Source organism: Bubalus kerabau, chromosome 2 (assembly GCF_029407905.1).
Source record: "Bubalus kerabau isolate K-KA32 ecotype Philippines breed swamp buffalo chromosome 2, PCC_UOA_SB_1v2, whole genome shotgun sequence".
Taxonomy (NCBI): Eukaryota; Metazoa; Chordata; class Mammalia; order Artiodactyla; family Bovidae; genus Bubalus; species Bubalus kerabau.
The window spans coordinates 29,132,065-29,155,822 of NC_073625.1; the positions used below are offsets into that span (position 1 = coordinate 29,132,065).

Consider the following 23,758-nt stretch of genomic DNA (forward strand, 5'->3'; position numbering starts at 1 on the left):
ATATATACATGTATATACATAAAATATATACACACGTACATATATATATATAGTAGTCCCTAAAGCATGAGAAAGTCATAAAATGCTATAATAGTGAATAGGTATGCTGGGTAACCATCCATGTTCTAGTCGAGTGTCATATTACAACTGATTTTTCTCAGAGTAAATGGCATTTTATTGTGGCTGAACAAAGTGCAATAGGAAACAGCTATAGCTGCAAACAACTTCCGAGGGTTTCCGGTAACATTTGATAGCAGCACAGGAAGGAAATGAAGGGCCAGTCATTTTACAATGGGAGGAATTCATTAAAAAAAAAAAAGAAAAAGTTTACTTATTTGTGGTCTTTTCCCAAATATTTGCAAATATTAAGGAAGACTCTATAGATTTTACCTGTTCTTCCTGCTTATTTTTTATTTTACCATGAAGTATGTTATCCTTAAAGTCTAATAAAAATCAGATATTGTGCAATGCTTTTTCTGCACATGTTGGAATAGATAAGCTTTTCCCCCCAAAATCTGTTAATCTTGAATCCTTAAGATAAATTCTTTCAAGGAGTATTCTGTTCTTTTCTATGTTGCTGGATATCATTTGCTAAAATTATTTTAAGTACCAGTATTTTAAGATTTTGCATTTAAGTGCCTAAGTGAGATTAGCCTCTTTTACATCAACATGATGTTAACTTTATAAGATGGGTTGGGTTTCTTCCCTTCTCTATCAGTGCTGTATCTGACATTTGTGGGAATGTTGAAGGCAATTCCCAGTAAATTGCATTTGGCTTTTGATCTTATGTTTATCTCATGTCTCAGCACCATCCATTTTTTCAGTGAGAAACAGCTAGTCAAGATAGAATTAAAGCCAGAAGAGAAGTCTGGAGATTTCAGGGTGCAAATTCTTGCTCAGCCCCTGCTTGTGTGACTTTAGGCTGGTCATTTGATTTCATTCTTGGAGGGTTTTCCACGGGACTGTGAAAGTTTGAACTAAATGAGTTCCGAGCGCCCCTCCAGCCTTGACAGCCTATGAATAGAGTTCCATTTTTGGCTCCAAGCCTAATCCCGCTGGCACCAGGACTGCAGAGACAAACAATAGCTGCTCAGATGGCGGCAGCTGCCAAGAGAGCTCCAGACAGGCTGTGGTTACATGCAGCCTCAGAACACCACCTAAATAAAGACAGCGCCGTGCTGCAGAGGATCGCTGGGCCCACGGGCCAAAGCTCCAAGGGGACGGATGCTGAGTGGTAACTGTAGAAAAACTGGAAGTTCGCTCTTGGTCTGTCAGGCAGTCTGTATTTTTAGATGCGAACTCCGGTAGCAATGCCCACCTCATTGCCTGCCTTTGCAGGTCTGCTCTGCCTTTCCACTACGGGTGCTCGTCTCATCTTGCTTATTTTGTGGTCATTCAGTCCTGGCTAAGGTCCTGGAGGGTCAAGGTGAGAACCAAGCATGATACGGAGGATGTGGTTACTGCTTAATACTTATTCTCCAGTTGACTTGTCTAAAAATTAGCAAAATTTCATACGATTTCCATTTCACCTGTTGGAAGAGGAGTCTTAGAAATTTGAATCGGAAAACACTGTCCTTGGTCTGGTTTCTGTCCTCCCCGCTCCTGTGATGTCCTCTGTCTACCAACTCTCCAGACCTCAGGACTTTTAGCTGGGCTCTTTGTGAATTGCAGTTAGCAGTCTTGTTTTGAGAACACTGTCACTTTATTAAAGCTGGTTGGGCACAAAGATCTGTAGACTAGATAGTCCCTTGGGACAGTATTTGTCATGTGCTCCACATGGACTTCTACAGTTAATGGCTCTTGCTTTCCTGTCTCACTGTCCTTTGCTTCCTTTAATACTTTATTTTAAAAATTGGAATGGTGGTGGCGTTCAGTCACTCAGTCGTGTCTGACCCTTTGGGACCCCATGGACTGCACCACACCAGGTTTCCCTGTTCTTCACTATCTCCAGAGCTTTCTCAAACTCATGTCCATTGAGTTGGTGATGCCATCCAACCATCTCATCCTCTGTCACCCCTTCTCCTCTTGTCCTCAATATTTCCCAGCATCAGGGTCTTTTCCAAAAATTAGAGTAAAAAATTAGAGTAACTGATAGTTATTACTAATAATTACCGATGTATTGCCTCCTTTATTTTCCATACATTTGATTAGTTCCTGTAGTTTTGTGATAGCTTAACAACTCAGAGCAGGCACCATGGAAACTAAAAAAAAAAAAAATTCAAACAGTATCAGCATCTCAAAATCTTGGAAAGTTTTGCTATTTTCACTGTTTAGAGTTAAGACAGCTGCTTGCAGAATTTGGATCTTGATATAACAGTATGTTTGCTATTGAAATACTGCTTCAAATTTTAACCACAGAAAAAGATTCTGACTATTGTGGATGTTAAAATTGGGTTTTGACATGTATAATTCGAAATTGGAGACTCTCCAAAGGAATAGAGATGAGTTAAATCATTTAAATTAATTTGAAAAGTCAGTTCTCATTCACACCAGCCACACTTTCAGTGCTCGGTGACCACATATGCTGGAGGGGCTGCATGTCACGCGGTGCGCAAGGTGGGACTCGTCCATCATCTCCAGGAGTTCTGGGACCACAGCGCCTTTCCAGAATGTATGTTGCTGTAGTTCATGCGTTTCTGTAAAATAAGCAAACGGATGAAGACTGGCCGCAGGAGTAATCAGAATAGTGGGAAATGTTAATTAGGTGAACAGGCTTTTGTTCTCTTCCTTGATCTTTCTCCTTCCTCTGCTTATTTTCAAGTAGAATAACTGGAAAATGACTCAAAGTAAATTTCCTGCCAAGCAAGGTGAACACATGACCACACAGCGTTTTTTTTGTTTGTTTTTTTCAGAGTCAGGACTTTTTCTTTCATAGTTTTGGTTCTTTAAAAACTCCTTCTGCAGATCACAAGTTATTTTCTCTTTCCAGGCAGTTGGACCTTAATCCTATTCAGAAATTCTGTTTTTTCGTTTGCTTTTTCTTCTCCAGCTGCCATCTCATTGCATCCATGGTGCTGATACTTCAAACCCTTCCTTCCAGAACCTAAGCCTTCCATCGTCCCTCCTTGGCTTCTTCCATTCTTAATGTGGCTTCAGGCTCTGATGCTCGGTGTTTACTCAACTCCCATCTCGCCCCTTTGCTCGATGATGTTGAGTAAGCACTTTAATTTCTGAGCCTGTAAAAATATTTATTTATTATGGTACAGGTATCGCCATATGTATACATATGGATTGAGTGAGATAATACATTTAAAGCTCATAGCACAATACTTGGGGATTTATTGAGCCAGAAAACAATTAGAGATGAATTGATTTGATGCATTAGTTAGCTTTTGTTTTGCAGCAAGGGCTTCCCTGGTAGCTCAAATGGTAAAAGGAATCTGCCTGCAATGCAGGAGACCTGGGTTCAATCCCTGGGTTGGGAAGATCTCCTGGAGGAGGGCATGGCAACCCACTCCAGTATTCTTGCCTGGAGAATCCCATGGACAGAGGAGCCTGGCGGGCTACAAGTCCATGGGGTTGCAAAGAGCCAGACCTAACTTATCAAATAAACAACAATAAACTGTATTTGCTGTCTCAGTCCGTTTCTGTTTATAATGGCATTGGTCTACAAATGGGATGTTTTGTAGGGCAAGGAAATTGTTGTCTTTTCATGTCTATTTTTAACTTACCAGAGTTGAGGAGAAAAGGAAGATAAAGATACAAGATTACAAGAGGCAGCACTTGCATATGCTTTTTTTCTGCCTTCTCCCACTCTATTTTATTCTCTAAGGTGCTTTTTTGGACCTGTTAAATGACGAATGATTAACTGTTGCTGGTTTTTTTTCCCTTAAACTTCACGTAAGTGACAGTTGAGAATTTTCAGAGAGTTGAAATACCAAAGTGCAGGAAATTATACAGTGTGATGTGATGGGGAAGGGAGGATTAGACCCCAAACCTCTCATCTGGGCTTCAGGAAAACTAAATTCTAATCCTGGCTTTGATGCTGATTTACTGGTGAATTGGAAGAATTTAATTTGTCTCCGGCTCAGGTAGCTGAGTTTGATCATCTTAAAGGCTTCGCTCTATTTCTGAAATAGTGCACTATTTCATGAAGTATAGCTGCTTCTGGGATTTAGTGGTAAACGTAACAGATGAGCACCCGTGTTTAAAGAGAAAGAAATGGATACACTTATTAGATATTTCATCCCGACAGGGTTAATAGCATGCATGTAGAAAAGGTATGCCCTGGATTCGTTTTTGAAAATAGATGTTTGTCAGGCAGGCAAGGCGGAGGATTAGCAGGCTTGAGATGTGAAAAAATTACAGAGGTGAAAATGGAAGTGAACTGCGTCATGAATTCCAAAGCTAAATGGCTCCTTGGATAGCATTTCCGTCATGTTCTGCTCCCGGTGTGGTGGGCTGCCGTGAGGTCAAGCGCCCCTCCAGAGCGCATCCACGGTCTTCCTCGATGTTCCTGCTTCATTAGAGCATTTCGTTTTCTCTCCAGAGTTCATTCTGTGTGGAAATTCCACAGGAAGCACTCATTTTCTCCGAGGGGCGGCCGCACCTCACACCACCGCATGGTCAGGCTTGCCCTGCCCCTCCCTGATGTGGTGTCAGGGACCAGGGAACTGTGGCCCTCGGGATAGGCGTCCTTTTGGTACAGGTGTGCGAACGTAGGAAGGAAGCGCTGAAACATCTTACGTGTGGTTGGCTCTCAGCTCCTGTACTGGTTAGTCCACGTCTGGATCTTCGTCTTCCTTCCTTTGTGGTTATAATCACTCATCGTGCACACTCTGCTAGCCTGCCGGACCGTCCCCTCCTCATTAGAGAAATCCCTTTCCTGGTCTTCTTCCTGCCTCCCTGGCTCTCGCTTGATCTTCTTTTCCAAGCTTCCCTGAAGTTCCTTGGCAGAGGGACTTCCTCCTTTGCTTCTGAGGCTTCTTCATGGCGTTCTGGACACTTCAATAAGGTTGGCCAACCCTCCTCTTTATTTGTTTGGTAGGAGAAGGAAATGGCAACCCACTCCTGTATCCTTGCCTGGAGAATCCCATGGACAGAGGAGCCTCTGGCAGGCTATGGTCCATAGGGTCGCAGAGAGTCGGACACGACTGAAGAAACGGAGCACACGCGCACGCTCTGTTCACCATTCTTCACTCTCCTTTCTGTACTTGGGGAGTACTTAAGTCTGTCTCTGCTTCTGGCAACTTCTCTGCACTTCACATCTGTGCCTCTCATTGTCTTCTGCTGGACACCACCATCACCCAGACCACCGGCCTCAAGGCCTGACGCCTCTTACCTGTAAACACATGTTAAATGGTCCTCTCTTACATAAGTTATAAATTTATATTATTTCCAAGTTTAGTGTAGGTTACGTGCCTCTTACTCCAATACATATGTTAAAAATCTACTCTTACGGTTTTAAGAAATTCATATGTTCACACATTTAAGTGTGTTTTTAAGGAGTAGAGATACAGCAATATAAGCAAGGTACACGGGAAAGGCAGAGTCCTGTGGGCTTTGAAGGATACAAAAAAGACTTAAATGAGTGACTGGAATGCCCATGTGGTGATGTTATGACAGAGCAAATGAGAGAGCCTGGAAAACCCAGGAGCAGAACCCCAGGCTAGGCTTGTCACAGGAGACCTCAGAAGTGAGGTTTAAACTGAGAGGCTGAGGAATGGGTAGGAGCAGCTGGGATGATTAAAAAAGGAACAATAGAATTCATTGCATTTAAATGGAATTAACATTGCATTTGAATTAACGGAGAATTAATTTTAAGTATATAGAGCATTCAGTTAATTCCAAACCTAGGTGATAGGTTTGCTTTTTGTCTTTCTGTGCTTAGTCGCTCAGTCATGTCCAACTGTTTGCGACCCCGTGGACTGTAGTCCACCAGATTCCTCTGTCCATGGGGATTCTCCAGGCAAGAATACTGGAGTGGGTTGCCGTGCCCTCCTCCAGGGGACCTCCCCAACCCAGGGATCGAACCTAGGTCTCCTTCATTGCAGGCAGATTCCTTACCATCTGAGCCACCAGAGAAGCCCAAGAATACTGAAGTGGGTAGCCTAACCCTTCTCCAGGGGAACTTCCTGACCCAGGAATCTAACCAAAGTCTCCTACATTGCAGGCAGATTCTTTACCAGCTGAGCTGCCCAGGGAACTCTTTTGTCTTTATACTGAACTGGTAATATGGACATAAGGTCATCCTCATTAGCAGTCTGGTGTGCTGTAAGGAAACTGTAAAGTGAGGAATCGTATTTGCTAAGATACTTACTTATTGGTCATAGAAAGTTATTTGCTAAGATTTCCTGTAATGAATCATTATGTTCTATAGAGCAGAACCCTGTTTTGCTGTGAACATGACAAGCTGTGGCCTCTTGCGATGTTAGCATTAAGAACAAGTTTCTGATGGGTACATGAGGACAATTAGATGGGACTAATCACAGCGATTTTCTGTCATTTTTGAATTCCTTAAAACCACATTCAGAAAGTGTGGTAAACTTTTGATAAGGAAAGAAAAAGGGGATTAACTTTAAAAGTTTTTTGACTAATGAAAATCAAGCCTGTGCGACAGTAAGCCACATTTTCACACCATTAAGCATTGTGAACCATTTGCCTTGAACCTCTTTTAATCTAGAAATACGATTTTGGAAAAACCCCAGATTCTAACGTACAATATAGTCTTTTGTTGTCCTTATTAAAAAGAGAGCGTTGCTTCACTGAATTGTGGGCAAGATAATGCTGATGTAGATTCTTAGTGACTATTTAAGGGAAAAAAAGACTTTGAATTAAATGAAAACACAAACTTTTCATTTACAAGTTTAGAGAAATGCTTTAAATAGCCTTCAATTGGTAGTTTTGTCAAATTAGCTAGGATAATAGGAGAAAATCAATTAGAATGATAAAATCTGTTCTTAAATATGAATTATTTGAGAAATTTCTCTGTGGAAAGCCACAGAAAGCTGGGCAAAAGGAGGCTTAGTCACAGCAGTGATTTGCCACCTAAAGGCCTTACCTGATCCTCACATCTGATGTCAGAACCAGTTTATACCTGTCCATCATCAACACAATTTGCAGAGGATATTTTAGTGATTGGAGGGATTTTGTTTTTAATTTGTGTGAAATATAAGAATATATTTCATTAATTTTAATGAATTAAAATATATTAAGATATATTATATATATAATATATAATATAAGATGTAAGATATAGATATAGATATTCTTATTTGATAGGAAAATCAAAGAAATAATGGACATGGGGTTTCTTTGAGGATAATGATCCTTTTCTTCTTTTTTGGGGAAATTAAATGATTGTTATTTGACTAGCATTTACTGGAAAATCCCATTACTTTTTATGACAGTTCCTCATATTTTAGGGTGGATGGCCCAAAGATAATAAATCATAGTCAACATTATATTTTCCAGTAGTCCTTTTTGATATAGAAGCTTTTTCTGTCAATTCTTAATCATCTCTGCAGCAGTCACAGGAGATACGGATGAGGTTGAAATCCTGGATAATTTCATCTTTCTATAAAAATTTTTTCTGAGAAAATGTAATGTAGAAACTACTAAACAAAATTTTTAAATGGAACTGATTTTTTCCACTTAATCCTTGTCATTTATCTCATATGTTTAAGAACTATTAAGAAGAGAAAGTATGCTGTGTGCTGTGCTTAGTCACTCAGTCGTGTCTGACTCCTTGTAACCTCATGGACTGTAGCTTGCCAGGCCTCTGTCCATGAGGATTCTCCAGGCAAGGATACTGGAGTGGTTGCCATGCCCTCCTCCAGGGGATCTTCCCAACCCAGGAATCGAACCCAGGTCTCCTGCATGGCAGGCGGATTCATGACCGTCTGAGCCACCGGAGAAGCCCTGAGAAAGTATAAAGTATGTTAATAAATAATGTATATGTTTGTCAATAAAATAATTAGCTATATATGAATGAATAATGTATTCCTCTTGAGAATAGATTAAGCGTTTACTCAAACTTCTACTCTCAGTGTGTGGTTTCAGTTACGGTGTTTTGTAATGGACTTTACTTTGTGAGGATTCATGAGCTGTTATCATTTCATAGGTCTCATCACAACCACAGCAAGGAAACTAGACCGAGAGCAGCAAGATGAACACATATTAGAAGTAAGCATTTCTTTATTTTTAATAATTTGAAGGATATTGTAATAACGTGAAGACTATTGTAACCATAAAATATTATGAGAAAGAGTGGTCTCACATTAGTCATTCATAGCTGCTGCTATATTGTTATATTAGCTTCTGGTTATTAAGAAAAAGGAAAATAAAGACAACACTGTGAGTATAGTTCAGGTCTTCTTTATACACCATTTTATTCCCAGAAAATAAACAGATGCCAAACATCCAGAGCCGCAGGTTGCAAACGCTGGCAGCCTTCCTTGTGTGGCCCTGTCACCCTGGTCAGAACCGCACTGCACACCTGGTATCCGTGTGCCCCACTCTGGAGGCTGTTTTCTCAGTGAATGTCAAAGGCCGATGGGAGCAGGTATAAGATACTTAGGGCTTCAAAGATGCTAGTAAGATATTGATGGGAAATAAGATTAGTTTGCTTATAATATCATGTATGTTTTTCTGGAGTCCTTTTGTGGTCATTTATTTGAAGGCTAGACTTGGCATGGATTTGACTGTCTTAAAAAAGAATTTGTGGTTTTTTTTTGTTTTTTTAAGTCACGTGTGAAAAGCTTTGTGACTGGCGGCAGGTTGGGACCCCAAATTTAGGAACAATTTGATGAATGCTACAAAGCATAGTACATGGTGTATTTCTTTTTAATTTTTCCTTTTCCCTATGGATCATATGAAAACTGATCAAAAGGAAATATTTTGAGAAGTTAAAATTAAAATAATAAATACCATTTGGTTTTATTTTGAGAGTTTGGGAAGGAAAATCATGTACTTTAATTAAAGCAGTTAACTTTACTTAAATAGTCTTGACAAGTACCCTCAGGATACATTCATTCACACTTTTATAAACAACAGAATTTACACCTGCCAAGCTTTAAAAGGAACATAGTTCCACAGGAAACTTCAGTCCACTTTAATGGTTTTAGTATTACATTGAGTAATTTGGGAGGATGTGGGTGAGGGGAGAATAACTGAGGTCGTTCCTTTTAATGTACATATTGAAGGGGAAATGAACATATAATTTGAGGGTGAAATTGTTTCTTATGCATACAGAACCATTCATCAGTGTAATCCTCAAGAATCTTAGATTTTCATACCTAAACTCAATACACGAATACCTAGAATGAAAGTTATTTTGCATTTCTTTTACTGAAAACCTTCTTTAATAAGTTGGCCTTCAATTAAGTGTTTGTGTCCTCTCTACCAAAACTTCTGTACAATAAAAGAGAGCCAAGCAAAAGGATCGCTAGTATTAAAAGGCTTGCTCCTTATACTTAATGTGTATTTTAACTGGCTGATTTAACTTATTTTATTGATGAGGTTTAAAAGTGATCGTTTTTAAATGCAGCATGTTAAGATTCTATTTTTAAACATATATAAGAGGACTCTTTACGTACTTAACAAAATCTTCATGTACCTCTTCCTTCACTTAAAAATACTAAGTTTGTGAGAGCTTAACATTTGGTGGCTGTCACATTACCGTTAGGGTGTGTGAGGAAGAGGGATGACGGGGTAAGGAGAGAGCCGGAGCTCAGAGCTGGTTCTTCCCTATCCCCTGCCCACCGCCCCCCCGCCCCGAATTGCTGTGTGAAAGTGAAGAGGTGGTCCTGCCCCCTCACAGGGCAGTGGTCAGAGAACCTGTGTGTGTCATAGTGCCGTGTGAACTGCAGAGGCTTATACCAAAGCTGATTATCATTAGGAAGAAGACACTCACTTTTTATACAGTTTATCTTAAAAACATTTCTTGATACTACCTTTTTTTTTTTAAAAAAACAACAACAGGTTACTGTGACAGACAACGGTAGCCCCCCCAAGTCAACCGTCACAAGAGCCATCGTGAAGATCCTTGACGAAAACGACAACAAGCCTCAGTTCCTGCAAAAGTTCTACAAGATCAGACTCCCAGAGCGCGAAAAGCCAGAACGGGAAAGAAATGCCAAACGAGAGCCTTTGTATCGTGTGATCGCCACAGACAAAGACGAAGGTCCCAACGCAGAAATCTCCTACAGCATCGAAGAGGGAAATGAGCACGGCAAATTTTTTATTGAGCCAAAAACGGGAGTGGTTTTGTCCAAGAAGTTTTCTGGAGCTGGAGAATATGATATTCTTTCAGTGAGTGAAGATCTAGTCTTTGAATTTCTTCCGTGCTTTGACTATTAATCTAGCCTTAAGTCTCTTCTCTCACAACTTTCTCTCTCTTCATTTACTGACCTCCCTGTGGTAACCTAACAGTGGGAAGTGTGGGTTTGTTTTTCCCTTCATTATTCCAGTTATTTCTGTTCAGCGAGGCATGAAAAGGTTGCTCTTTTTATCAGGCATTAAACACATGGAATAGACAGCACGGGATATTAAGTGTTTGAAATTGGTTCAGTGTTGCTGCTGCTGCTAAGTCACTTCAGTCGTGTCCGACTCTGTGCGACCCCATAGACGGCAGCCCACCAGGCTCCCCCGTCCCTGGGATTCTCCAGGCAAGAACACTGGAGTGGGTGGCCATTTCCTTCCCCAATGCATGAAAGTAAAAAGTAAAAGTGAAGTCGCTCAGTTGTATCTGATCCTCAGTGACCCCATGGACTACAGCCCAAACCAATGCATGCTTCAGTTATGGGATGCAGCTTTTCATATGCGGTTTTTTTTCCCCTCTCTGCCCACATTTTGTAGATTAAGGCTGTTGATAATGGTCGCCCCCAAAAGTCGTCAACCACTCGACTCCACATTGAATGGATTTCCAAACCGAAACCATCCCTGGAGCCAATTTCATTTGAAGAATCATTTTTTACCTTTACTGTAATGGAAAGTGATCCAGTTGCTCACATGATTGGAGTCATATCTGTTGAGCCTCCAGGCATACCTCTCTGGTTTGACATCATCGGTAAGTGTTCATGATAGTTCTCATTGTCCTGTCTAGGTCACACTGAGGGGAGCCCATTTCTGGTTTTCTGCTTTTTGTGCACATCTCAGAATTTAAAATTGATAGTAAGACCTGTAAGTGGAGAATTTGTTTTAAATTGCATCATTTTGCCTGCAACATTTTTTTACGGTAATATCCAACATAAAAATAAAAGCACTGTGTATGTACCTTATTAATATAAAAATAAGGTTTTTAAAAGTACATCAAAAGGACACAGAGAAATATAAATGTTTGGTTCAAAGCCACAGCTTCTTAATTTTTCCTTCTTGGTATATGACATATGGCACGTAACTATTTTTAATGAATGTGCTTTGAATGTTTAAAATAACTGCCTGTGTGATTGTCACATGTCAGTATTTTATAGGGAATATGCTTAAAATTTTTAATTTATAAGTGGTAGTGTCAACTATGACTTAAGTTTGATTTACCTCATTTTCAGTAGGAAGCTGGCTTCACTGGATTGTTGTTGTTTAGTCACTGAGTCGTGTCCAGCTCTTTGCAGTCCCATGGACTGTAGCCCATCAGGCTCCTCTGTCCAGAGATTTCCCAGGCAAGAATACTGGAGTGGGTAGCCGTTCCCTTCTCTAGGGGATCTTCCCAACCCAGGGATCAAACCCATGTCTCCCGCATTGCAGGTGGATTCTTTACCACTGTACCACCTGGGGGATCACTAGATTAAATCAGGCTAAAAAAATTATATGCCTCAGCCAATTCTTTTTTTTTTTTCTGTCATTTAATTTAGCTAGACATAGAATGTCGTACAACATCCTGAAAACGTTACATTAGACTTTGATATCTTAGTATTTTAATTCTTATTCTACACAGTATTTTAATTACAAAGATAATTAAAATCAGAGGTATATTCAGGTCGTTTCTAGCTGGAACCCAGTATCCCTTTTCCCTCTTCATCCTCGAGCCCTCCTGCCCCAGCTGCTGTCTCAGCAGGTTGAAGCTTCTGGGACACGGGATTCAGGCTGTACCCCTTAAACTTTCCCTCTAGATAGCTGGGCTATTTTCCCAACTTTGGTCTTTGAATGAAATTGTTGATCTTATCGACACCTGTGAAACCATTACAGTTTAGTTTTAAATGAACCAAAAGGACTCTTCATAGTCAGCTGCAGTGAGAGCAGTTTGCTTGCTTTGCCTTAATTCCTGTCGCATTTCCAGATGAGCAGGCTGCCCCCAAGCAGCACCTCACACCCCCTCAGCGCCACCCCCGACCCATCCCGCCCCCCGCCCGGCCCCACCATGTAAGCGGACTGCCTCAGAACCGCTGTGACTGATTGCTCTCCTTGTTCTGTGCTTGCCTTCCATGCTTGCTTCTTTTTGGCTGTGCCAGGAGACACACTTGCTAGAGAAGTGTTTTACATCTTTCCGATGACTTGTGACCTGAACTGTACAGCAGAAGGTATCTGCTGAGATCACATAATTTGCCTCAGATTATGAGATCTAAAGAAAAGCAGCCATTTTTCAAACTTTATTCTTTCCAGTGACCATCTTTCATTGCTTTTTCTTTTCATAGTGGGTCCATGCTCATCCATCCCAGTTGCAAACCTACTGACTTTCCATACATCCGTAGATCCTTGGGTTTTTAGATTTAACTCAACACTCTGTTTTGTGCATGTGCTGTTCTGCTTTTTGGTTAGATTTAGTCATAGAACTTCATCACGATGTTTAGACTTTATTTTCATGCCATCTCATTTCATTGGTATAAGTATCTCAAGTTCAATAGCTTTGAAAAGAGAGTTTTATCTTGAATATGATGGGGAATGCATTTGGGTAACGTTAATATTATAGAAAACTTGGCTTCATTAAGCTTTGTGTTCCACAGCAATGGGAAAAAATTTCCAATAGTGTAGAGTCAGGACTAACTGACATTAACTTCTATTTTTTTCAAAGTTAACATTTGTTTTTAATAGTTATTTTATTAGATCTGTATGCTCTAATTGTCACAATTTTGTTAAGTAAAAAAAATTTTTAAGTAAAATTTTAAGTGGCCACCTTTGGTTACTAAATGATGCGATATGTAGCTCCTGAGATGTAAAGTATTCAAAACCCTTGAAGAAACAAACTGAAAGTAATTCAGCAATTGGTTGGTAGAATTAGACATTTTTTGTTGTTGTTGTTTTCAGTTCTTGCTTCTTCTCACTTAGTAGCTTCCTCAGCAGTCGTGGATCAGCCTTTTTTCTTCTTTTTTTTTCAGTGAGCAAATGTTGTCTTTCCAGTTGGTCCTTGTTTTCTGGTCTTTCAAAATAAAAGCTCCCTGGAATCAGTCTGGTCACTATATCAGAATTTTTTTCTTTCTTCTTTTTTTTTTAAACTGCCATTAAAAATTAGAAAGCCAAAAATAATTGGTAGATTTTCATCCTGTGACCTGTTTCTACTTTTGTTTGTCCTAACTTAAACCAGGTGGCAACTACGACAGTCATTTGGACGTGGACAGGGGCACTGGGACCATCATTATTGCCAAGCCTCTGGACGCAGAACAGAAATCAAGCTATAACCTCACAGTTGAGGCTACAGATGGAACCTCCACTATACTGACTCAGGTAGGTGAATGGCTGATGGCACAGAACTCTGGTCTAGGGGTCCACAGGCAATGGGGACAGTCGGTTCTGCCCTCTGAGGTTCCCATATCGGAAGTTACTGTGTTGATACAGTTTATATACATGTACACACTGAGGACTTTTATTTAGGCAATGAAAATTCACCATAAACCCTGATGTAGGTTTTGAATGCAATTAGCCAGTTTTTAAAAATTTGAAAGTAGACTTAAAAAAGCCTCACACATTTTTATGCCATCAAAATCTTTTAATTCTCATTTTGAATTGTATTAGTATAAAGTATATCACTGTTGAGAACGACTTGTCCCAAGTCATTTGCATTAAAACTGGTTGAAGTGATTATCTTTTAAAATACCTTTTTGGATTGTTTTTTTCCCCTTGGCTACCTTTGGTTGTGTAAAATAACTGATTAAACTGTTCTAATAATTCCTCTAACATCTTTATTTGTTCCTGTCTGATGATTAAGACATGGTCAGATCATTGAGTTTCAAATTTAAATGTCAGAGCCCTAAAAATTACATTTAAATTCTCTTCTTTCGTATCAGTTCTCTTCGATTCATGGTGAGGGCTGGTTGTAGAACTTGTTAAATACTTGCTGTGTGCCAAGTATTGTTCCAAAAGCTGAATAACAGGACACAGAGTCCTGTCCTCTTTGAGTTTACATTAGAATGGTAGAAGCTAAAGGCTTGTATATGATTTGCTGTGTCTGAAAGGTAAAAGGAAGAAATTAAATGTTAGAAGATAAAATGCTTATGAATTCCAATTTCCTGTCTTTAGATTATAATATTTCAAATCTTAAGACAGATCATCTGCTAAATCATTCAGTTGTATTGAAGAATAAAAATTACAGTCTGTGATGTCTTTTCAATTAATAAATGAAGAGATAATTTAAAGTCAGTTACGAAATGACCTTATTTCTTTCTCCAAATGCTTGTGATTTTTAGTGTATTTAGAATTGATATATGAATCGTGCTTTGGGGTCATTTTGAGACTGTCATGTAAAATTGCCAACACAGTATTAATTCAATCTTGTCAGTAACTGTTCTCATTGTAGAAGCTAGACTCTAGAGCATGAAAATGAGAGTAAAAGCGTCAAAAGTTGTAATGAATTTAGCAGGATAATTTGGAAAGGTTAAAAAGTATAACTGTATGGAGATCAGTTCAAGTAATTGACTAACTGGAAGTCTAGCAAAGGAAACTTAAAAGCGTAGAAATGACCCTGGGTGCCAAGCGTTTTCATTCCTGAAGATGGTATATCTACAGGTAGTATTTACCACTTAGCACATAACTCCTGGTAATTGTAGTTTTCCTTGCTGTAGTTAGGAGCTTCATATGAAATACAGTGACTAAAATTCCCATAAAGTCCAGTAAATATGTTCTAGTCTTCTTTTCTCAGGGACACAGAAATTCTTCCATTTCAGTGCTTCAGGCATACTTCTGTAACTTAGTCTGAGTCATCCGCGGAGGATCTTGATAATATCGTAGTGAATTGCTGGCAGGGAGAGCTGATCAGAGTATCAGAGAGCCGTTCCAGGGCCCAGGCTGACCTGTCCAGGTGTGGGAGGTAAGGGAACAATCAGTAATGAGGCTTTGATTCCCAGTCTGGGGCTGAGTATAGGAAGATAGGAATCTGAGTGGGAGCAGAGAGGCAAGCACCAGCTGTAGAAGAACACGGAGATCAGAGCCAGGCTGACAAGGCACAGCGGGTAGATGCCTGTTTGCTGGTGAAAACTCGGGATCCAACAGAACAGGTTTTGCTGCATCAAGCTCAGGAGCGGCAGGCATCAGGTCCATGGATCAGAGAGCGTTGCTGTGGTTACGCTGGGCGCATCCTCACAGAGGCGGGCGGTGGAGGTCGTGACCTAGCGGTCGGTGCCCCGTTGGAACAGCTGCCATCCTTGCCTTCCCGTCCTGCCGTCTTCTGTTGAGGATGCTGACAGGTATTAAATCAAGGCACTTTGCTTTATCTGATATCTCAAAGTAACTTGCCAAATCCAATTTACAGGTTTTTTTCTTATTTTGGAAACAGCCTCACTTTCATGTTTTCTTTCGGTGTCTCTGGAGCATCATCATCGCATACCCTGGGGCAGGCCGTTTGGGTTGAACGGGGGCTCTGCCTCTTAACACCTGTATGTGGGCAGGTGCCCTCTGTGGGAAATGGGCACAGTGACTCCCTCCTCATAGAGCTCCTCTGAGGGCGAAGCAAGATAACACTCCAGTGTCCCCTTCTCCAGGCTCTCAGGCCTGTGCCCCGTGAGTGCTCCCCGCGTGTTCCCTCTTGCCCATGAGCACCGGTTTGGGCTCTTGTGACCCCTCTTGGCACTGAGTCACCTTCCTGCCTCCATCCTCTGTCCCAGCGATTCAGCCTGCCCTGCCTGCTGCCAGACTGTCGACCCGACCGGAAGGATGGGAGGTGAATTTTCCCCATCGGGCAGTTTAGAGCACACAGGCCATACAGTTCTGTTTGGAGCAAACAGGCCATGCAGTTCTCAGCCTCTGCTGGGAGACAGGTCTGCTCCTGGACCCCCCTTCTCCCTGCTCCTGTACTGTGTCACCCCTGGTCCAGGCCCTCCTCTGCAATCTCTTAGAGACAGGATGTTCATTCCTCCCTTGCCTTCATGTCTGTGCCCAAGCTTTTCCTTCTACTCCGGTGTATTTCATCCGCCAGTCGAAAAGCCGTGCAAGCAGAGTCTGCCTCCTCCTCAAAAGCTTCCTGAATGGCCCAGACCATCTCTAGACTCCTGAAAACCTCCTTGGTAATATAGGAAACCTATGTGTGCAAGGCACTGCCCAGTGAGGTTGAAAGCTTCAGCAGGCAGGGATGTCCACAATTCCTTTACACCCTCCGTAAACACAAGTGCTGAGTGTGGACGTGCCCAGAAAATATGTCAGTTGAATTGCTTTATCAATAAGAATTGTTCTTACTCCAGCTGTCCCTGTTTAGGTGGGATCAGGTGATCTTGAAGAAGGATTAAACTATTTCTGCCCAGCACTTGGTGAGAAAAATACATTTTAATGTATTTGTTGTTCAGTTGTTCAGTCGCTCAGTCATGTCCAACTCTTTGCAACCCTATGGACTGCAGTACGCCAGGCTTCCCTGTCCTTCACTGTCTCCTGGAGTTTGCTCAAGCTCATGTCCATTGAGTTGGTGATGCCATCCAACCATCTCATCCTCTTTTGTCCCCTTCTCCTCCTGCCCTCAGTCTTCCCCAGCATCAGGGTCTTTTAATGTATACTGGAAGTGAATATATAATGATTTAATTTATAGAAATTATCTTTATAGCTATGACTTTTGGATCATCATTGACCTTCAGGTATCTATAGTTTTAAATGTTTACATACATAACTTTTACATAAAACTTTTCTGGGGTTTGGTGGATGCACTTAGTATTCACATAGTTTAATGTTCAAGATTCACCACTGAGGTTTTGGTATTCTTAGAACAGAATGGTAGTATCATCTTCATGAAAAGGGCTCTGATCCACATACTTGCTAACCTCTGTTAACCCCAAAGTGGTTAAACACCCTCATGTGGTCCAGGGACTTTGGCCTCTTGTGCCATTCAAACTACTGAGCTTTATTCCATATGAGCTAGTGAAGCTCTGGTTTCTTGTTTATAACTGAACTGCCTTTTGTAATCATAGTGATTTCTACTATCCCTTATCCACATGTGTCTTTTCAATCTAAAAGTTAATCTTCTTACTGTCAGGGTAAATTTTTTTTTTTTAGTTTAGATTGGGACTCACTTTATACACATCTGTTCTTTTTTCCTTTAAGATTTTCATCTTATCCTGGCATACTTAAGAGAACTATCTCCAGTGTACTTAACATTGCTTTTAAGTGAGAAATGTCTGTACTATCTATGTGTAGTTTGTGATCAAAAAATATAAGGCTTTTAAAGCACATTCTTAATTTTCCTTCTTATTCACAATATCTTATGGGTAGAGATTTGGAGTTTGCAAGATTAGAGCAAGAACTTCAGATATTGTGACCTTTAAGTAGCATCCTCACCTCAGTAGCTTAATAGTTACAGGTGCAAATCTGATACCGGAAATCAATCTATGAAACTTGGTAAAGTAAATTTTTTATCTTTCCATGAGTAATCTAGAAATATCTCTTCTCTGGAGACCTAAGAGAAAGTAAGTATGCATTTCAGAAAGAAATGTGTGTTACATTTTTCTCTCAAAAATTAGTCTCAATAATTTAGAAAGGTCTTTATTATCTTACTCATATTAATACAGGTAGTATGTCAATGAAAAATTTAAAACGTTTTTTTATTCCAGATTTTGGTTGCCTTTATTTCTCATGTTTGAATTCTGTTTTGCTCAAAATTAGTTTTTTTTTCAGTGTGCATCTGATTTTTCCTGATTTTTTTTTAACACGAAAACATTGTAATTAGGAATATTGTTATGTGAGTCATTTTGTCGTTGCAGGTATTCATCAAAGTAATAGACACAAATGACCATCGTCCTCAATTTTCTACATCAAAATATGAAGTTGTTATTCCTGAAGACACAGTGCCAGAAACAGAAATCTTGCAAATCAGTGCTGTGGATAAAGATGAAAAAAACAAACTCATCTACACTCTGCAGAGCAGTATCGATCCATTGAGTCTCAAGAAATTTCGTCTTGATCCTGCAACCGGCTCTCTCTATACGTCAGAAAAGCTTGATCATGAAGCCATTCACCAGCATATTCTCACAGTCATGGTAGGGCTTTCTGTTCATTGTTCTGCTACCATATGGTTCCTGAAGGGCTCCATGTGATTGAGAGTGATTTTTAACTGTAACAGGATTGATAATATGCTGATTCTTTTAGGTACGAGATCAAGATGTCCCTGTAAAGCGCAACTTTGCAAGGATTGTTGTTAATGTCAGCGACACCAATGACCACGCCCCCTGGTTCACAAGCTCCTCCTACGAAGGGCGGGTTTACGAGTCTGCAGCTGTGGGCTCAGTTGTGTTGCAGGTTACAGCTCTGGACAAGGACAAAGGGAAAAATGCTGAAGTACTCTACTCCATCGAATCAGGTATTTTTGGAGCACTGCATAGGTTTATAACTTTGCACTTGTTAGAAAGATATTTTTTCTAAAATTACTTCTAGATGTTGAAAGATTTCTGTGTATCACTATGAAAACTGCTTAAACCGATAGGAGAAAGAGGAAAAAAGTTGAACTTTTAATTCATTAGAAAGCAAAGATAGAGAGTCCTAACTACGTTTGGGTGATGTTCTCAAAGATTTCATAATGTTAGCATAATTCAAGGCTCTGAGAAGTCCTGCAGTGAAGAAAACTTTATTTGACCAATTTAGGATTTCCAAAATGATTTTAACCACACAGTCACGGTCCTCCACAGATACTCTTAGAATAAGGCTGGCCCAGTGATTTAACATTTTTCATTTAGTCAGAGAGTGTTTTCTCTGGGGCAGAGCAGGAAGCCCCATGATGGGAGTGCTGACTCATGCAGTTCTCACTGGGTCACGTCCGATGAAGGGTACCATGCTGCTCCTACCCCTTCCAGGTTTCGCTTTTCTGCCGCTGTCACCCCCATGCATCTTTCACAGCTGCATTTCACTCATGGAAGAGGGTGGTTGCAGTAGGTCCCTGGGTTGGGACAAGGACTTGAAGAAATGTTGACAAGGCTGGGGCCCTGCTGGAGTCGGGCAGGAGACAGCAAGGGTGGGAAGTCCAGCTGGAACTGTGGGCCTGGACAGCTCCGGGTGTGAATGGCAGCCCACTCCAGTATTGGTGCCTGGAGAATCCCATGGACAGAGGAGCCTGGGATCGCAAAGAGTCGGACACGACTGACTCAACTTAGCACCCGGCAGGGCGCCAGAGGCTTGCTGCCGATTCCTGGAGCAGCCGTGGTGGCAGCAGAGTGGCGTGCTGTTCTTTGCTGTTGCAGCTGCTCTTCAGTCATCTGTGTCTTCATCTGGACTGTCATTTTATGTGCCAGGTGCCCTGCTAGGAGCATTCACGCTTGCGCTTGGCAGGTAGGGGCTACCATCAGTCCATAGACGTATGTTCTTGCAAACGAGTTCTGCCCCTGATGAAGCCGGGATCTGCTCTAGAGCATGCGACTTATCCAGTCAGAAGTTACCTTGCTCCAGGACTTGCCTGACTCATGCCAAATACTATTAGTATTAATATTAGCGCTTAAATATGGAGAAAGCAGCTTCCAATTTCCCATCTCTCTCTGCCATTGTTAGTACAAGGCTCATATTCTCTTCCATTCTTTCCCTATGGTGATTTTAGGATATTGAGATCATCCCGTTAACCTGATTTTTTTTTTAATAAGTCCATACCTCTGCATATTTAGGAATTATATATCTTTCTAGGCATTAGAATTGATAGGGGTATAACTAACTCTAGATCACATAATCCAAAACTGAGCAAATGGAGAGCACTTTTTAAAAAACAGTGCTTGATCACTGTATTTTATGTGGTTAAACGATTTTTATTTCTTAATATATTTGAAGTTTCATGTTTTTCCTGAAAATGACCAAATTTAGGCCATTTCTTTCAAATAAAACCTCATATACTGCCTGAGGTTGCAGTGTTGAAATGTATTGTAGTGTAGTTGACTTGAATAAAGATGATTTTTCCACTGGTTCAGAAATTTATCCATTAAAAAAAGCAGCGCATTACATTTGTACATGCCTGAGCACTTCAATAAAATAATTTTCTCCTAGACAAACTGGCTGGGTTTGTGTAGGAGAAAATGCTAAACTTTCCCTTAGCTTTCACATAACTTTCAACAACTGGGTGTTTAAAATATGATTGTCGGTGCCTGACTGAAGGCATGAGAATTCTTTAAATGCCTGTAATGACTGATGGGATTAGTAATCTGGTATTCCAGGAATGGAACTGTGTCTCCACTCAAAAACCAGATAATACAAGGGGCCTATTCGGATATAAAATGTGGATTTAAGATAATTTCATAGATTTGGTAATGTAAAAATCATACTATTCCACTTGATTTTTAGGAAATGACTGCCACTAAAATGCGATAGAATCACGTGTCTGTAAATTTGTTGACACTGTTAAATGGTCACACAGCCTTCGTTCAACAGTGTACTCATACTCACTTGCTCCTGACTTGTGTCATTTAATAAAGCTCAGAAGAGTAGCTATAAATTCTGGCCATAACATTGCCGGTTTAATTAGCAGCAATTTATTGAGCAAAAAGTTTGGTCTGATGACAAGTCTTTAGGGAAAATGGAAGTCACTGAAGAATATTTTCAGAAACAGTTATGTGTTTAGAGACACATCTGTGCCATACTCTGAGCTATAGTATTTTATTTATTTTTTTAAAGTAGATGATTGTGTCTTCAAAACTGTTGTAACCTCTGGAATTAGAAGACACTCAGTAAAAATATGTATTGACTAGAATTGGTTTTCTTCCCCAAACTTAGGTTAAACGTCATTGCGGTTGCCACTTTTACAGAGCTTGCTCTACTGTCAGGCAGTGGGCACCCACAGCGTGTCCTCCGTGGGTAGAGGCAGGTCCTAGCACAGCTCTCTGACATGCCTTTTGGGGTGTAGGTATATATAATACAGTCACAGCTGACATGCACACATTTGCACGTTTGTCCAGATAACTGCCTTGTTCATATAGAAGGAACAAATTAAGACTTTAGAAATCAGCGATAATCTCCCCTAAAGTGAATGACCGAGGCTCCACCCTAGTACAGACTTTTGTCACTGCCCTGTTAATTTGTTCATAAATGCCATCTGTGTATTTCGGTAATGGGTAAATGTGGCTATTACTCAATCAGACAAAGATGCATTTTAGCCACTCAGCAGCCCTCGGGGTTTTTCCACATAAACATGACATTGCTTTCCCATCTACAAATCTGATGGTTTCTGCTGTAGTGTATGTATGGGTAGGATCCATATATTAACTAACCAGCTGTGTTCCTGTGTAACCTTCTTGTTATTGACAAGCTCAGAGCTGTCTTTACCAAAATAAAAATACTACATGTAGTAAAGAGTGTTTCTGAATTTCACATTGCCGATGAAAATTTTTATCACAGATTTCCAGTTAGTCCTTACACATTCCTTTTGTTAGTTCTTCTAAATGAGGTTCTGCCTGTAATAAATGGTTGTTGGCAGTGATTGAAGTATAGTATCAGTGAGGAAAAGAAAACCAAATAGATATATATGCATGTTCAGTCACTCAGTTATGTCTGACTCTTTGCAACCCCGTGGGCTGCAGCTCACCAGGCTCCTCTGTCCATAGGATTTTCCAGGCAAGAATACTGGAGTGGGTTTCCATGCCCTCCTCCAGGGAATCTTCCCCACCCAGGGATCGAGCCCAAGTCTCCTGTATCTCCTGCATTGGCAGGCAGATTCTTTACCACTGTACCACCTGGGAAACCGTAAATAGAAATGTAGTATTTAATGAATGTATTAATTTTTTCCAAGCTGCTGATCAACCTGTTCGGTGATTAATTTCTTTTCTTTCCATACATGTCTAAAAGTTGTTTCATTCAACAAATATTTGTGGAGTGTCTCCTAAGTATCAGGTGTTCTTCTAGGCAGAGGTGATAAAACACGAAAAAGACAAGCCATGCTGAAGTGGAGCCGACATTCCAGGGGGAGAACAGATAAGAACAAAGTGGCAGGCAGTACGACGTGCTGTAGAAAAGGGCCAGGGTAGCGGGACAGACCAGCCATGATGAGTGGGACAGTCAGGGACGCCTCACCGTCGAGTTCTCGAAGAAGGAGGCATTTGGGCAGAGACTGAGAGAGAGAATGAATGAACGGATGCGTGGAGAGGCAGTGAGAATAGCTGGGGGGAAGGCTTTTCCTGGAGAGGACACCCCCCAAACCCACTGAGGACGTGTTTACCTGATTGAAGAGCCTCTTGGTGCAGATAGAATCCATTCACTCCTCCAAGTAAGGCCTTATGTATTTGAAGCTTTCACTGTACAAAATAAGAGAAATGCATATAGATGGATGAATATAAAATATGGTCTGTCAGCTGCTTTATCAGTACAGACACAGGAGAGTAAAGGGCGGGGATGCAGACGGTTGTCCAAGGTTTTCATGGTCTCCGTCTCAGGCCAGGCAGCCACCCAGCCACAGCTGTGGACACAGGAAGAAGCACAGGTAGCTGAGAAAGGGCCTCGAAATTCCGATGAGTGCCTGAAACAGCGAGCGAGGATCCGGGGTCACTGGCTCTCGTAAATACAGACAGGCCGGAAATTAGTGTCTGCGAGGCCTGGCAGAGGCAGAGTGACACCGTTCGCGGGCCAGGCTCCAGCTCAGCACCTCGTGGCCTGGAGTCGTTCTGGGCCTCGGTCCTGCTGCAGGTCAGGACACGGCCCCGGGGCCTGGACACGGAGCCAGGCAGACTTAATGAAAACCAGACTGGGTCTGGCCTCAGGAAGAACTATCACGGATTTTTGGAAAATGTATTGAAGGAAGGAAATGAAGGCCATTGAGGAAGTGTTTACTAGTAATGATGTGGGGAAGGGAGTGCCGCCTTGGGAGCCCCTGGTTGGCAAGTCACTCCGGGTGTTTCTGCTCCGTGAATGGGCCACACTTGATGGCAAACCGTGAGGAAAGCAAGAGTTTGAGAAAGCAGTTAAGTCGCAAGTCAGCCTTGTTTTGCATCAGTGTAAGAATTCGTTTGGGGAAAATAAGTTCAATTCTGTGTCTCAAATGGGACTTCCCTGGTGGCTTAGATAGTAAAGCGTCTGTCTGCAATGCGGGAGACCTGGGTTCAATCCCTGGGTTGGGAAGAACCCCTGGAGAAGGAAATGGCAACCCACTCCAGTACTATTGCCTGGAAAATCCCATGAACAGAGGAGCCTGGTAGGCTACAGTCCATGACTCAAATAAATGATTCTGGATTCTTTGTTTAGAAAACTGGGAAGGGACGAAGGGTTTGTGGATGGGTGGAATTTGAGGACCCTCACCCTGCCATGATCTACCCAAAAAGATAGTAAACTGTGTAACCGTAGTAAACTGACTTCCTCAGATAGGTTTCAGTCAGTGATGCAAAACCACGGAATATCGTGGAGTTGTACGTGTAGCTGTTGTAGATAATGTAGCTGTAAAAAGTCTAAAGAAAGCAAGTAAAACTATCTTAGGATTTTCAGTTTTAGCATTATTGACATTTTTGGATCAAAACATGCTTTG

General features: G+C 41.1%; 1 protein-coding gene across 7 annotated transcripts in view; it reads left to right on the plus strand.

The window, feature by feature from the left end:
• The window catches only part of FAT1 (FAT atypical cadherin 1), a 127,718-nt gene that overhangs the window by 73,444 nt on the left and 30,516 nt on the right, over nt 1-23,758 (plus strand). For all 7 annotated transcript variants that reach the window (XR_008710122.1, XM_055567326.1, XM_055567329.1 and 4 more), the window contains 6 exons: nt 8,063-8,124; nt 9,922-10,251; nt 10,798-11,008; nt 13,457-13,596; nt 18,045-18,320; nt 18,430-18,640. Coding sequence is in view for 6 of the 7 variants with exons in the window: in XM_055567326.1 (XP_055423301.1) it covers nt 8,063-8,124; nt 9,922-10,251; nt 10,798-11,008; nt 13,457-13,596; nt 18,045-18,320; nt 18,430-18,640 (1,230 nt within the window). In the remaining variant the exon portion in view is untranslated. The remainder of the gene's footprint in view (nt 1-8,062; nt 8,125-9,921; nt 10,252-10,797; nt 11,009-13,456; nt 13,597-18,044; nt 18,321-18,429; nt 18,641-23,758) is intronic.